The following is a 17008-nucleotide window of genomic DNA, read 5'->3' on the forward strand; positions in this document are numbered from 1 at the left end:
GACAGTCAGTCCATCTCTGATGCTTTCCGTCTGCAACGGTGAAGGCCTCCCACTCGTGCTCTGCCATGAGGCTAACCAATGCTGTGTGAGTGAACGCCCCTAAATTCCTTCTCAACAACCCCTGGCTAGAAACGGAACTATTAGCAGTCCATTCATCAGATCATTATATCTCTCTTAGCACTTCAATAGTTAGTTAATCCCTTTCTTAGTTGTAGGGCTTTCTTTATTTTCTCTTCCTTTGGGGATTTTTTTTTTTTTTTTTTTTTTAGTTTTCCCTCTTTGTCTGGGATTTGCCCCAGGACAGGGTATGCCCGGTTCACCGGGCTTTAAAAATTGCCTCTATTGTAAGGAGGCCATCCCTGTAGTGGATAAACATTTTGGCTGCATCTGTTGCCTTGCGGAAAGCCACATTTTCCAGAAGTGTGGTTTCTGCCGACAGCTGAAGTCCAGGTCTCGAAAGGACCGAGAACTTTAAAACTCCTCCTGAGGCAGCTCTTCAGCCATCCCCAGATCTAAAGATCTCATGGTATCTGACACACAAGAGTCTCCCTTGCTTAGTACCAAGAGTTCCAGTACCAAGTTTATTTTGGACATGGGAATCTCCACTGGTACCAAGTCATGCACCTCCATTATCAAATGGAGAATCAGATAGCGAACAGGACGAGGTCAACTCCCATCACTCCTCTCATATTCCCTATAGTGCCCACTACCAATCTGGGCCTCCTCAGTCATACCCTCCATCTGCTCCTCAACCACCGTGGTATGGCCAACCATGGGCACCACCACCAGGACCCCTTTTACTGCCCCACTGGCTCTACTGGGATCTCTGGGTGATGAACAGACTCCAGGCCTTCTGAACTTCTAGCACAGCCCACCGTGAGCTTTGAGGTGCTCTCCCTCAGCCATGGTGTCCAGAGCCTCTGAACTTCCAGAGGAGATCATGGAGGACCAGGAGGGTGGATTTGAGGAGGAAGTCACACCACAGACCAACATCTCTTCCTCCTCTCTAGATGAGGCAGTGATGCTCCCTCTGCCATCCTTACCTGATGACATTAGGCTATTTCAAGATCTAGCTAAAAGGGTAGCAGATACATTGCAGATACCTTTTGAGGAGTTAAATGACACCCATCATAAACTCCTGGACATCTCGCAGTCCTCCTCTTCCTCCAGAATAGCCCTCCCCATCAATGAGGCCCTTCTAGATCCAGTCAAGTTTGTATGGCAAACCCTGGCATCTGTCATGCCTACCTGCAAATGGGCCAATACGAAATATTATGTCCCAGCTAAGGATATGAAATTTATTTTTCCCATTCCCCCACCAATTCCATTGTGGATGCAGTAAACTCCTGAGGTTGCCTGTACCAGGTGAAGTCCACCCCTTGTGATAGGGATTGGAAGCTCCTCGACCTCTTTGGAATAAAGGCCTATTCATCCATCACACTGTGGTGCAGTAAACTCCTGAGGTTGCCTGTACCAGGTGAAGTCCACCCCTTGTGATAGGGATTGGAAGCTCCTCGACCTCTTTGGAATAAAAGGCCTATTCATCCACCACACTGAAATTCAGAATTGCAAACTATCAAGCTCTGACAGCAAAATATGACTACATCAATTATGCCAGTTAATGCGTTTATTGATCAGCTCCTGGAGTCACACTATGAACAGTTTGGGACCATTATTAGTGAAAGACATCTGGTGGCCAAGACAGCACTCTAATCAGCACTCGATGCAGCCAACACAACAGCCCAGTGCATCTCTACAGCAGTGGTTATGCAGCAAGTGTCCTGGATGCACCTATCTGGCTTCCCTAAGGAAGTACAGACTACAGCAGAAGACCTTCCCTTTGAAGGCAAATTGTTTGTCAAGAAGACTGACGCATCCCTCCATATGCTTAAAGATTCCATGCCCGCTCTCTGGTCATTAGGAGTTTATACACCTTGGACAAAAACCAAAATTTAGTTGCAACCTCAGCATAAATCCCACACACCACATTTTCCAACTCAACGCTATTTTGAGCCTCAAAGGAAAAAATCCAGATTTTCCAAGCATAAATCATCAGGTCCCTCGTCTTCCACTTCACAATCATCCACCTCAAAACATCAGTTTTGACATCTTGGTTGGAACACCGACAGACCACTCCCTTCAACACTAACTGCAGCTGACCAACCCATCACATCCATTTGGGTACCGTTCCACAACAACTGGAAACAAATAACATCTGACCAATGGGTTCTGGAAATCATCAGCAATGGGTACTCCATCCACTTCACTTCCTTTCCCCCCTCCCCAACCAATACCCTTCCCTGTCCCTCTTCAGAGACTCTCTTCCCAAGAGGAAAGGAGTACTTGTGGCACCTTAGAGACTAACAAATTTATTTGAGCATAAAGCTTTCGTGAGCTTCCCAAGAGCTTATTACGACAAGAAATAGATCACCTCCTCTGTCTAGGAGCCATAGAGCCTGTATTTTAGCACCTATGAGGTAAAGGTTTCTACTCTCATTATTTCCTGATACCCAAGAAGAAAGGAGGTTGGAGACCCATACCAGACTTCAGAACACTGAACAAATGTGTCAAAGCTCAAAAATTCAAGATGGTCACACTAGCCGCAATTATTCCATCTTTGGAAAAAGGAGATTGATTCTCGGCCCTCAACCTACAGGAAGCCTATTTCCACATATTGCTCCTACTTTCCCACAGACAATTCCTCAGGTTTACCTCGGGCCATTACCAAAACAAAGTGCTCCCCGTTGGGCTCTCATCAGCTCCAAGGTCCTCTCAATAGTGGCAGCTCACTTAGGCTCCCAGGGGATTATGATCTACTCCTACCTGGATGATTGTCTCCTGAGAGCCTGCACCTCCAACAAGGCGCTCTGGGTCATCTAAACTCAGTAGACTTGTTCACGGAGCTGGGCTTACAGATCAGTGTCCAAATATTGACGTTCACCTCTGTCCAGCACCTAATGTTCATAGGAGCTGATCTCAACTTGTTACAGGGAAGGGCGCTCCTGCCACAGCACAGGTTCCACACACATTGGCGACACTCATAGAAGCAGTACAAACCAGTCATCAAATATCAGCCAGACACTGCCTCCAACTGCTGGGGCATACGGCTGCAGGCACGTCTGTGATATCTCATGCCAGACTTCATATGAGGTGCCTTCAGATGTGGTTCAGCTCAGTCTACAGGCTGAAAAATTCAGACTAGACAAACCTCTGTCATTGTCTACCAAAGTCTAATTCATCCTGGACTGGTGGAAAGACCCAGCAAATGTCTGCATGGGAATCCTCTTCTCGCAAACTTCTCCATTCATACTTCTCACCTCCAAGGCATCACTCAAAGGTGAGACGTACATCTCAACAATCTTACGACAAAGGTTGAGAGGTCATCCATGGAGATGTCTCTTCACATCAACCTCCTCAAACTCAGACTGATCAGGAATGCTGCACCCACTTCCTTCCACTAATCAAGGGCACGCACACAGGATCTTGACAGACAACATAGCATGCATGTACTACATAAATCACCAGGAAGGCACCAGATCACCCTCCCTTTGTGCAGAAGCACTAAACTGGAACTGGTACATTTTGTACAGTGTCATAATAGCAGCAGCCTTCCAGGAGTACAAAACATGATGGCGGACAGGCTCAGCCACAAGTTCCCACAAGACCACAAATGGGAGGTAACTCAGCAGTACTACATGACATATTCAGATGGTGGGGGAAACTGACTCTTTACCACTTACTTGAACAAGAAATGACCACATTACTGCTTCACAGCAGGAATAGGATAACACTCCTTAGGAGATGCTCTCCTTATTCCGTGGGAAAAGGACCTTCTCTATGCCTTTCCCCATTCCCTCTACTATCGAAAGTCCCATTAAAAATAAAAAGAGAAAGAACAAATATTTTACTGATTGCTCCCTCCTGGCTGACACAGGCATGGTATTCTTATCTGTAACAACTCGTGTCGTGCCTGCTGATCTCTCACCAACCCATTCCCTATCTCCTCTCGCAAAACGAAGGACACACTCTCCATCCCAACCTGTGGGTACTCCGACTCAAGGCCTGGCTCCTTCATGGTTCCAGCACACAGAAAGATCCTGCTCTGTGGAGGTACAGGAAGTGTTACTACACAGTAAAAAATCAACTTCCTGTTGTACTTACCTGCAAAAGTGGACCAGGTTTCAGGTTTGGTGAATTCCAGATAGATTTATCTGGCATCTGCTACTCTCCCAAAGATCCTAGATTATATACTGACTCTCAAGAAATCAGGACTATTTCTCAGTTCACTCAAAGTTCACCTAGTGACCATAGCACCCTTCCATCAACAAAAGAGGGTTACTCAGTGCTCTCACACCCAACCACAAAGCAGTTGCTCAAGGTATAGTAAAACTTTTCCCCCAACCTAGACATTCCATCCCAGCATGTGACCTAAACTTAGTACTAAAGAGCCTGACTAGGCCGCCCTTTGAACCCATGGCTGCTTGTATGCTCACATACCTGTCTATGAAGACAGACTTGCTGGGGGCAATCAATTCAGCGAGAAGAATAGAGGAACTAGCGGCACTAATAGTACACACTCCTTATACAATATGTTTTTGGGACAAGGTTATTCTCAGCCCTTACCTGATATTCATTCCCAAGGTGACCTTGTCTTTTCACATAAACCAACTGATTCACCTTCCTTTTACCCCAAGTCTCACCGTGATAATGGGGAGGCTATAGTGCACATGCTAGACGTTAGGAGAGCCCAAGCCTTTTACCTGGATAGTACAAAGGCCTTTAGAAAATTTCCTAAACTTTTCCTCTCTGTTGGATTATCTAACATATCTCCCCCTTTGAGGGAATCCTGTCCCGCCTTGGGAACGTAATGTGGTTTATCTACACACATGAAGCAACCTTTTGAACCCTTGGCTGAGTGTTCTTCGTATTATTTATCTGTTAAGATGGTATTCATTACTGCCATAATGCCAGCCAGAAGGGTGAGTTAATTAAATTAATACCTTGACGGCTAAACTAGCACTTATGCCTTTTCACAAAAGTGAGGTGATTCTTAGACCTGGTCCCAGGTATTTGCCAGAAATAGTTTATGAATTTCACATCAATCAGACAATTAATTTGCTAGTATTTTTTCCAAGGCCACATATAAATAAAGGTGAATCTTTTTACACTCTTTAGATGCTCTTGCATATTTTTAAATAGAATTAAAAGTTTTTAAAAATCTACATTATTAATCTCTTGTACTAAAAATCGTAGGGGTCATGCTGTTTCTTCCCAGACTATTTCTAAATGGATTAAACAAAGTATTGTTGAATAGTACATGTTACAGACATCCCAGTGCCTACAATGGTACAGTCTCATTTCACTAGATCTTTGGCAGCATCTTTTGCTTGCATTAAGCAAGTCACTGCTACTGAGACTTGTAGGGCTATAACCTGGAGTTCAGTGCACACTTTTGCTAAAATAGTATGCTCTTGATTTGGCTTCAAGGGCTGATGCACGATTTGATAGATTGATGCTTCCATCTCTATTCAGTTAGGATTCTGTTCTCTCCTCCAGGTTATTTGCTGCACTGCTTATTAAACTATCCATAGGTGGAACTATGCAGAGCCACTCAAAGAAGAAATGTTACTTGTAACCAGAGTTCTTCAAGATAGCTCTGCATATTTACACTTCCTGCCCTCCTTCACTTCTTTCTCAGAGTCTTTTAATTCCTTTCTCTGGGTTGGCAGTGGAAGGAACTGAGGTTGGAGTGGGCTCTGTGCCTCCCCCGCACTTGCCTTCCATATGTTGGGAGACGCTGAGGGGAGGAGTAGGAGGGGGCGTGCAAGCCTCTAAGCGGACACTGCTTGGAGAAGATTCTACCATTACACATCACAAGGTGGAACAATATCCATAGGTGTGAGTATCCAGAGCCAACTCAAAGAACTCCAGTTACAACTAAGTAACGTTCATTTTTTTTCACCTTTGTATATATATATATATATATATATATATATATATATATAAAGCTAATTTTCAAAATGAAAAATCAAAATGAACCATTTTGAAATGGCGTAAATAAACTGTTCCAAATTTTTAATTTATTTTTTCACAATTTTGGTTTGGCTTGAACTATTTACCAAATTCGACCCGAATTTGTGACTAGTTAGTGACCTAAGAAATGCATTTTTCAGCAAATTTTCTATTTACTCCCACGAATGTTGTGAGGATCATTATTATGAAAAAACTTTATTGTTGGGTTTACTCTGTACCCCAGATCCCTAGCGTGCCTATAGCGCCAGTAGTGCACCCAGTGTATTGTGTCCCAGAGGCAAGCAACGTAGCTGCTTCAGCAGTTAAAAGCCTTGTAGGCGCTACCCCTGGTGAATCCCATGAAATGTTCAGACACGTGGCTAAGAGAGAGGTTTTTACTAGAGCTAGCAGGGAATTGGAAAGGTCGCAAATACCCTAGATAGAGAAACTTAAACAGCTGCAGTTCAGAGTGAGCAATAGCAGTTCCTGTTTGGGTCTCTGGGGCAGTCCATTTAAGAGTTAGGACTTTTCAGGCTTAGTGCTTGGAGTGCCCTCTCTAGTCCAGTCTCTATTCAAGCAAGTAAGCATTTGCAGGATTGCAGGCAAGCTCAGTTAGTGTCTCTCATTGGGGATCCTTCATGCTGGCTCTCAGCCCAGCTGCTACTTCTGCTCCCCCGTAAGTCCCACACAGATCTTTACCCAGCTGTGATATGGGCAGTCACAGCTTGTTCCACATGTGGCTCTGTCCACAGTTCCTGGGGTTTCTCTCCAGCTCCCTGCTGCCATGTGGCTCCCACTCCCAAAATAGTCTCGCCACTTCCTGATTCAGGATCTTTTCCCTTACCTGGCCTCCGGAAGGAGAAGTGCCATGGGCAGGGGACTGATGGGAACTGTAGTCCTTGCTTAGTCAAGAGGAAGGGGATATACAACTGGGAAGAGCTGATGGAAGTTCTAGTCCCCTGCTTTGCAGATGCATCACTATACCATAATATCAAGAGTTTGCTAGGCACTGTACAGGCACATACAAAGACAAGGTCCCTGCCTCAAAGAGCTTAGAGTCTATACGGGGCCCATCCAACTGCAACTGAAGCCGATAGAAGTCATTCCATAGGTTTTAAGTGGGAATGGGATATAGTGGTAAATTAAGAATGAGTTAGTTAATATCTTTTTAAAGACGACAGTCACCACATAACTGCTAAGTATTATTTGTTTTGTCTATTATTGTTATCAATTTTGTCTAGCTTTGTCTGAAGTATCACTAGGTATAGGGATTCCAAAATGTTCTTTGGTAGCTTGTTCCATTATCTCTTTAGTCCAACAATTAAAAAGTTCTTCTACTGTTTAACTTCTGTTTCTATATTTGAGTTTTAAAATATATTTACAATACCAATTCTGCCTTCCCACGTTACATATATCTTTCCAAGTGTCGATCATTCAGGCTTGCTATGGAAAGTATAATCTCACTATTACATACAGATTACTTTTAAATCAATTGGGGTTTTTTTTTTTGGTTTTTATTTTTAAAGTTCTGTCAGGATATGAATATTATGAATCTGGTTTATATGTGGTGCAATAGTAAAAGTATTTTCTAATGTGGTCTATCATCAGTACCTTCTGTGGTTTTATATTGGCTCCAAAGGTGGCTGTTCTCACTAAAATGTCTCCTTCACAGGAAATGTTTGATGTAATTCTGGATGAGAACCAGCTTGAAGATGCCTGTGAGCACCTGGCTGACTATCTGGAAGCCTATTGGAAGGCCACCCATCCTCCTTGCAACAATCCTCCCAACCAGCTCCTCACTCGCACACTTGCAACAGCCACTCTTCCTATCAGCCCAGGTCCAAACATAAATTTACAGGTATAGTTTCCTCTCTCTCTCTCTTTTGTCTCACCGCCATTCATTTCTGCAAAGGGAGGGAGACTTGCCAGGGCACACAGTGTGAATTCTGATAACAGAAGTTGCTAAATGTGTTTCACTGGGAGCCAGAAATTGATAGAGCAGAAGAGCTCTGCACTTAAGAAAAATCATTTGCTCTTTATAATGTAAATTCTTGAAGACAGACACTTTTCTTGTGGTCTTCATTGTATTCACACTAGCATTTGTTTCCTTACTTGCTGATTTGCAAGACATCTTTGGATTCCAAAGGGTGAAAGGGCCTGGCTGAAATGTATGGTGGTGGGAAGTGGAATTTCCTCATGCTCAGAACAACCACTGCTGCAGTAACATACTTACCAGCCACCAGCATTTTTATAACTCTTCATATATGATTCAGTCATAGTTATACAACAGGATTAACAGTAATGCCATGCATGTTACTGCCTCTGGTAACTTTCAAAGTGACTAATATCCCAGAACCCTGCCTAAATGACTGGGCTGTATATGAGAGAGTTTCTCAGGAACAAGTTGGGGAGGAATCCATCCCTCCACAGGCAATGGAGTGGTCATGGAGTCACTTTATAGCCACTACCCTACTGCAGTCATGAGGATGAAGTGGCCCCTCCATGGCTCCCTTATCCACTGGCCATCAGATCACACACTTCCCTCATCGTACCCTCCTTATATGCTAGCATATTATGCAAGTGGGAATTTGAAATCCAGTATGTGCTAACCAATGGAGCATTGGATGGGGAATCAGGATGTAACCCACCTACCTTCTGGGTGTGGTGTTCTGTCCCCTCTAGTGGCACTGGGACCACTTAGAGAGATTAATGAGTCTTCTCTACTGCTTTAGCTAATAGCCATATGGATTTTAGCTCATTCAGTAGAGGCTCATGCATTTAGCTCCAAAGGTCCCAGATTCAATCCCACCCATCAATGACTGGGCTTTGTTGGTGTTACAAGGAGACAAGGGTTCTGTTCCCAGCTCTGTCACTGACCCGCTGTGTGACTTTAAGAAGTCACTTCATCTCCGTTTCCACTCCCACCCTTTGTCTGCCTTGCCTAATTAGTAACTCTTTCTTCCTATTGTACCAGGCACAATAGGGCTCTGATTTTGGTTGGGTACTTCAGATGCTTCTGCTGTATGAATGATAAGTGGCATCCTGGTGCCCTGTATCTTCGGAACCACACTGGATCTGCTGAGGTCATGGAGCGGATTAGAGTCACATTTGCCTCAACTAAAATAGCCAATTCTTCCATCCCAATTTCAGACTAAGATTTACTTATGATCAGCTTCTTCATTTTCAAGTCCATTCCTACGACTGACAGAAACATTTCCCTGAGTCTGGCTACACAGCTGACGTTAAAGTGCTGCCACGGCAGCGCTTTAACGTGGCTATGTAGTCACGGTTCCAGTGCTGGGAGAGAGCTCTCCCAGCGCTGTAATAAAACCACTTCCATGAGGGGAATAGCTCCCAGTGCGCAGTTCCCTGCTTACAGGGAGCGCAGTTCCCTGCTTACAGCACTGAAACTTGCATCGCTCACGGGGATGTTTTTTCACATCCCTGAGCGAAGAAAGTTTCAGTGCTGTAAAGTGCCGGTGTAGACAAGACTGTAGAAAAAACGGTCCCTGCATTTAAAATTTCAACTGCTGAAGTGTTTTGTTTTTTGTGGATCTTGCAAATATTTTTCCTGCAGTGAAGGCTTTATTTTAATAGAGATTTCCCTGTGAAATTGCAGACTTGGCAGGCTCTTCCCTGCAAGGAAAATCACTTTAATGCAGTCTGTAGGATATGTCTCTCTTCACAGAGCATCCTGGGGAAAAGAGAGCGTATGCGCCAGCTAGCTCCTGCCTTTGTTTGTCCTCAGGGCTGAAAAACTGCTCTGAATTAATGTGTGCTGGAAGAGCAGTCTAGGTATTGATGTTACCCAGCAGTGATAGGTAGTGTGCTAGATACAATTGTATAGCTATAGTATTGCTCAAGCCTTTTTATGCCCTTGAATGGATATTTCTATGTTCTACCAACCTATGTTAGTGTATATTGATTTTTAACCACACTGTTCAAGGACCATAATGGGTTATTAATTTCACCTTTCTGAACTCTGTGATCTCTTCTTACAAATTCACAGGTTTTTATTTTAAGTACTAAAAATAAAACTATCTTTACTCTTTCATGGTTTTGTTTGATGGTTTATTAATCCTGAAATGCTGAGCAAAGGTGGTCCTGTTTAAAATCTAGAACCCTAACTTCCTTCTGCTTCATCATATGAAGATATATTTTAAGCAGAGGTGGGCTAAAGCTGGAACCTCATATCTGAGCCTCTAGAAAGTTTAGGAATGGAGTGAACTTGCATTCCAGTCTCCAGATCTGAACCCACTGTTAGGATACAAAACTAGGAGGGCCTGTTTTCCCTTTCTTGTTTTGATGCAGCTAAAATCTCACAAGAACTGAAAGATTTCAGCCTGAAATCTCTGAAAAGAGCTGATCTCATAATATTTCCATCTTTTTGGACAGAACTCTTCTTAGAACAGTTCATAAAACTTCATCATTCCTGAAACCAAACCCAATCCTAGTCCTAATTTGACTTTGATCCACAATCCCAAAATTTAACCTAAATGTTAATCTGGATCCAAATGCTGCCTCCTCAGTCCATCTGTAATATTAGGGGCCAGTTCTTGCCATGGAGGTGCCGATGGCTTCCACTAGATTTTTTTTTTCACTAACAGTTTCTGAAGTTGGAGCGGGGGGAAAGTATAGTTTGCTTAGCCCTTTGTTTCCGGTCAAAGCAGACCAACTGGATCTGAATTCATAAAACATTCTTTTCTTCAGAGCAGCTAGAAGATTTGCACTTGCTCTTTGAATTTTACTGATCAAAATTCTGTAACATTGATTGTATTTGACATTTTGACCATTTGGAAATTAAAATATCCCATATAACTGTTCTTATTTTGTGTGCTTTAAAATCCATCCTTGTGACAAACTTTATTTTTTTTTCGTAAATTTAGAGCAGATCATTAATTTAGATTATTTTCTTTACTTTTTAATTTATTCTAACAGAACATAATAAATATGTATTTTTTATTCAGACACCAACTCTGGGCATTTCTTTCCATTCACCTTGCTGAATAGTACTAACTATTCAAGTTCATATTTAATACACTCCCCTCTCAAAATGCCAACACCAGCTAAATAATGACCAAAACAGAAACAAAATACTTCCTCAGTAGAGCCTAGAGTCTTGTTGACAGAGACATGATGTCAGAAACTCATGAATCTGAACAACACAAGTGATATAATCTCCAGTGTAATTTGGCAAAGCACATGCAATTATAGCTTTTACTGTACTCAGATAAACAGATGTACTACTGTGTTAAATTCTACCTATATAATAATAATCCAGGATTTTTACATTGTGTGTCACCCTGAAGCCAAGAATGTCTGTTGAGTCAGTATGAAGCAATTGGAAACAGTTACAAGCATGATTGAGAGCTCTTTTTGTTCAGAATACCACCCGGTTCAATCATAATTGAGGTTCGTAGTCTGTTACCATCCAATTTTTAAAATTCTCAGCAATTAGTACTTTACAAATTATACCTGTTCAGTGTATAGTAAGGCATGTATCTATGCCATGCCAAGAGTCCCAGACCGTTGTTATGTCAAATATCACTCAGTCACCAGCCTTACTCGATAGCAAATTTGCATACAACAGTTTCATTGCTTGAATGAGGGAGACTGCTGAGAAGGTGGATTACTTGGTCCAACTGCCACATCCAGGCAACAGCAAGGGCTTTGAACTACTAGTTTGATTTAACTTTGTACCAGCAGTGATAGCGTCGTGCTGAAGTTCCTAGCTAAAGGTGATCAGGACTATTCCTTTTGGCAGGACACTGTTTCTTTCTTAATTCTGAAATTAAATCTCAGTAATCATTTGGCTGTTGTTTTGGGACAAATGCCGGTAAATGTAACGGAACCCCAAAACTGAGCTAAATATTCACAATTGTTCATTTTGCAGTGATTTCAAACACTGTGCTGATGAAGACTAGGTTTGATTGTACGTGCTAATTCTTATTTCAGTCTTATGTAGTAGCAATATGTTAGGAAATTGTTTGTGATAATATCATTGTCCCTCCATTTTCCTTGGACTTTGACCTTATAGTTAAATGATTATTGCCAAGTGTCTTATCACAGTGAGAGAATTGAATTGTTACCAAAAAACCTAGAGGGACAATGATATTATTGGTATTATAATACAAGTATAAGCAATACCAGGTCAAGCCATATCTTAATTCTTAAAATAAAACCAGAGGCCAAAATCTTGGCCTTCCACTGCTATATCCACCCCTTCAGCATTCACCCAGCTGTGTTTTAAAGACTGTCTCCAGTGATACCTGTCCTCAAAGAAGTTTCTGATATCCTCTAATGATACGTACCCTCTCTGAAGCTGACATATCCTCTCTAGCTCTTCTGTATTCCCAGTTCTGCCCCTGCATCCTCCATGTTGTGACTGCAGTTGTTGCTAACTGGAATGTTCAGAAAGTAAAGATGTTGCACAAGCCATGCACAAACTGACTGCTTCCCCACATCCTGGTTCGGATGGAAGGGCTCACTTGTATTACAATACAATATGTTCAGTAAAAGTTTAATTCTAACAATTTCTGGATTAGATTCACAGTGAATTGTCGTGTATGTAAATTACTGCTTTTATTATTTTTAGCTTAATTTGTATTGAGGAAAAGTCTTTAAATATGTGCTTATGATTGCAAATTTACTGTCTATTGTGACACTAACCAGGGCTCTCAAGGAGATCAGAGGAATGACCATTCAGCCCCAGAACGAACTGGCTCACAAGTTGAAGAGGAAGCACGGATTGAACCTACGAAGAAATTTCAACATCGTTCATCTTCCTCAGCACAGCACCATAACCATCGCAGTGGTGTTAGCCGAGGCCTGTCTAGGCAAGAAACATTTGACTCAGAAACCCAAGACAGCAGAGATTCAGCTTACATAGAACCAAAGGAAGAGTACTCATATGAGCATGGAGACCACAATGATTCTCACAGGGATCACAGTCATAGGGACGAGTCACATGGGAGCAGCGATCACAGACATAGGGAATCAAGGCATCGCTCCAAGGAAAGGGACCGAGAGCAGGACCACAACGAATGCAACAAACAACGCAGTCGTCATAAATCAAGGGACCAGTATTGTGACAAAGATGGGGAAGTGATATCTAGAAAACGCAACGACACAGGAGACTGGAACAGGGATGTATACATCCGCCAGTAACTTTTGCCTCTGGCAGTTTTGTGTTTCTTTGAAGTCTTGTATAACAACGCCCCTTGAAAATATCTTTGGGTTCTTCATTGCATAACATATGGTATCCTTCTGTATGCTGATTTGTACTGCTGTTGCTTGCATAGCAATAGCATGAAATAGAATATTCATATACTTATTTTTTGGATTAGTGCTATATAAATTGGCATAGTACAACTGCAGAGCTCCTGATGTTGTACTGTGCTTTTTTTCAAGCTGTTTTTGGTAGCAGCCACTTGAACAATATCTGTTGCCATCAAGGTGGTGTTAGTGTTTTAAAACAAGGTACAGTTGATGTTTAATAACCTCCCGTGTATTCAGCAAGCCAGAATCAGCACATACAAAACTGAAACTCATCTGTTTTGATTTTTAATTTGTATGCACTTGATTTGCATATTGATTTAAGAGCCACTATCTGTTGCTTGTACCTCTAGTGGACTCCATTTGGGGACAGAATTCAGTCTTGCCTTACACACAGGGAATCATAAAGTCAAAATCTATTTTCTATGTACTGGTACTGTGTACTGTATATACAGTTTATAAATGTTATTTCTGCAGACACCTTCTTACTATATAAGTTTGACCACACTGTTTTAGAGTCCTAATGCCAAGTCAGCAGATTTGCTTTTGAATTACTGGCAACTGGAACTAGCCTCCTTCAGGAAATTTGTAAGAGTGTTCAATCTAGACTTTTTTCTTCTATAGCTGAAAGCTTGTACTTACTGTAAATATGAATGAATGAATGCTTGAGATAAAAGTTTTGATTCCTATATTTTATGCCGTCCTTGCAAACTTATTTTTCTTTTAACTAACCTAGCACTATAAATTGTTCTACACACTTCACACAAATTTTAATGGGCACACTCTAATTTTTGTCTTATTGTCAGAAGGGTGGAGCATACATCCTGGTGGGCAGTGCACGCATATTTGTTTGTGTGTGTGTGTGTGCGCACATGCAGAAGTTCAGTGTGTCGAAGAAGATCTAGTGAAGGAAATAAGAGATTACGCAAAATTCCAACCAGTCAGTTTCTTTATTCTATCTGTTATTTTCAAAATCTGAATTGCAGTCAGGGAACATGAGGCAGTTTACTGCTACACGTAATTGGGAAAGCATAAATCTGCTGGCTGTTTGTTGAGACTCCAGGAGAGTAAAAACACAGGCAAATGTTACTGTAAGTGTTTCACTGGAAATGTAAAATCTTTGTGTTTTAGAGTATTTGTTTTAGTAAGAAAAGTTTACACAGCTTGTGGAGAGTTATTTTGTTGGAAAATAAATTTTTTTGTAGCTTCTCCACTTTTTTCTACACCTGCCACTTACTCTGTAGTCCTACTTTGCAGCCAGGTCTGTGCTCATCCTTCAGCCAAAAGCGTGTCTGCCAGTAAGAGCCCAGAAAAAGGACTGTTATAACCAAAGGTTCAATCCGTTATGAACTCACTAGAGAAACGTGTTGAAATCAAATGGAGTGACAACTCACTATGTTGTGCACCGAATACCTGTTTTACTGGTAAGTGGGACACAATGTATTACTTTTCGGCTTCAGATCCCATGACCTGCCTAGATTAAATTCTGTTCTATCACAGATAATGATTTTACTAGTTTTAAGAATCAAACACTCCCCATGCTTGTAAGTAGCACAGATTATATAAAGAATATAGAATTGGGGTTGTACTCATTTAAACTGTGCATGTGTTTATAGTTTATATATTTTCTTGCAAAAAGGTGGATATGGGAATTGCTTGACCAAGTATTTTATATCATTAAAGTGAAATGTGTAAGAAATGCATGAGATTCATTTAAAAAAAATTCCATGTCTAGATAATTATGTTTCCACCCTTTGGGAAATATTTATTCCCTAAAAAAGACTTTGGAGTATTTTTTTTATAAATAGAGAGTGAAATTTTCCTGTCGGGTATCTGATCATAACGCCCGTTGCTGTCACTCATAGGCATCCAAGAACAGCATTTGACTGAATGTGTGCGCTGGGGGAAGGGACGGTAAGGGTCTCTTTCTAGAAACAAAGTTCTAACTATTTGTATACATTCTAACTACCTTGCTAGCAAAATGAAGAGAGTTTGTAGACCTGATACACTACAAATGACTTTGTACAAATGGAGTACTTGTGGCACCTTAGAGACTAACAAATTTATTTGAGCATAAACTTTCGTGAGCTTCATCGGAAGTGAGCTGTAGCTCACGAAAGCTTATGCTCAAATAAATTTGTTAGTCTCTAAGGTGCCACAAGTACTCCTTTTCTTTTTGCGAATACAGACTAACACGGCTGCTACTCTGAAACCTTTGTACAAATGGTAGCTGTATATGTACATGTTGGGGGTCTTTTTTTAACATGGAGCTGTATCAGTTCATCAGTGGGAACCCATGTTGCAAGTATATTTGCTGTTTGAAATGTTTCAGATCATTGTTATATATCCTTGCCCTCTACACTCCTACTCTAGCAATTTTACCAGCTTGACGTTACTGAGCTGTGAAAGGTAATTCTCTCACCTACTCCAACTAGTATGTCAATTAGTTCCTGCACAGAAACTACCTGTGGCTTCCACCCTTGGCAGTCAAAACCTATCCTTTTATTTTGACTTCCATTCCATGTAGGTTTTTGTCTTCAAAGTATTTCTTAGGGAAAGTTTTGCAGCATTTGAAATCTCTAAGCAGCTATAAATGGAAACTTTGCCAGTTTGTTCATCTCTTTATATCAGGGGCGGGCAAACTTTTTGGCTTGAGGGCCACATCGGGTTTCTGAAATTGCATGGAGGGCTGTTTACGGGAGGCTGTGCCTCCCCAAACAGCCAGGCATGGCCCGGCAACCCCTGGCCCATCCACACCACACCCCCCGCTCTCTGTCCCCTGCCCTATCCAACCTCCCTCTCCTTCCTGACTGCGCCCCCATCCAACCACCCCTTCTCCCTGACTGCCCCCAGACATCCCACCCCTAACTGCCCCCCACCGCCCCATCAACCCCCCCCCTCCTTCCTGACTGTCTCCCCTGGACCCTTGCCCCATCCACCACCCTCTGCTCCCTGTTCCGGGACTGCCCCCGGAACCCCTGCCCCAACTGTCCCCCCGGGACCTCTCCATTCAACCCCCCTGTTCCCCACCCTCTGACCACCCTGACCCCTATCCACACACCCCCAAACTCCCTTGCCTTCTATCCAACACCCCCTCCCCCGCTCCCTGCCCCCTTACCATGCTGCCTGGAGCACTGGTGGCTGGCAGCACAGCTGCACTAGGACAGGCAGCCGCGCAGCACAGAGCACCGGGTCAGGCTGGGCTCTGCAGCTGCCCCAGGAGCTCACAGCTCCCCTGCCCAGACCATTGCACCAGCAGCGCAGTGAGGCTGCGTGGGAGGGAGAACAGTGGGGGAGGGGCCGGGGGCCAGCCTCCTGGGCCAGGAGCTCAGGGCCGGGTAGGAGGGTCCCGTGAGCCGGATGTGGCCCACGGGCTGTAGTTTGCCCAACTCTGCTTTACATGGCTGCCCAGTGTAAACAAAGAACATAAATGGAATCCAGGTATGGGACAAATGGAGTATTTATTGGTTCACGGAACATACATTCTCCTTTCACAAAGGAAACCATGTGCCCTAAACCAGGTCAATGACAATATCCTGCTTTGTGTTGAACATGTAGTGCATATTGGGACTGTACCAATACTTGAACTGCATTCCTTGAACTAGCAATTTCATTTTCTTATCATTCTGCGCATGACAGTTCTCCCCCAGTGAGAAAGTGGTTGTAGTACTGCCTTGTCACTGTGCCTTTTGCAATATAAGCTGCTGGCTATGCTCTACTG

At 42.7% G+C, this 17008-nt stretch overlaps 1 protein-coding gene across 9 annotated transcripts in view; it reads left to right on the top strand.

Annotated features, from left to right (window-relative positions):
- The window catches only part of CACNB2 (calcium voltage-gated channel auxiliary subunit beta 2), a 425865-nt gene extending 411657 nt beyond the window's left edge, over positions 1 to 14208 (top strand). For 8 of the 9 annotated variants that reach the window (XM_038391140.2, XM_038391138.2, XM_038391141.2 and 5 more), the window contains 2 exons: positions 7685 to 7870; positions 12685 to 14208. In XM_038391140.2, the coding sequence (XP_038247068.1) occupies positions 7685 to 7870; positions 12685 to 13179 (681 nt within the window). In that variant the 3' untranslated portion in view covers positions 13180 to 14208. Of the gene's footprint in view, positions 1 to 7684; positions 7877 to 12684 lie in introns of those variants that run through there. The other variant, XM_043509401.1, reaches the window with a different exon arrangement.
- The last annotated feature ends 2800 nt before the right edge of the window (positions 14209 to 17008 follow it).

Source organism: Dermochelys coriacea, chromosome 2 (assembly GCF_009764565.3).
Source record: "Dermochelys coriacea isolate rDerCor1 chromosome 2, rDerCor1.pri.v4, whole genome shotgun sequence".
Classification (NCBI taxonomy): domain Eukaryota; kingdom Metazoa; phylum Chordata; order Testudines; family Dermochelyidae; genus Dermochelys; species Dermochelys coriacea.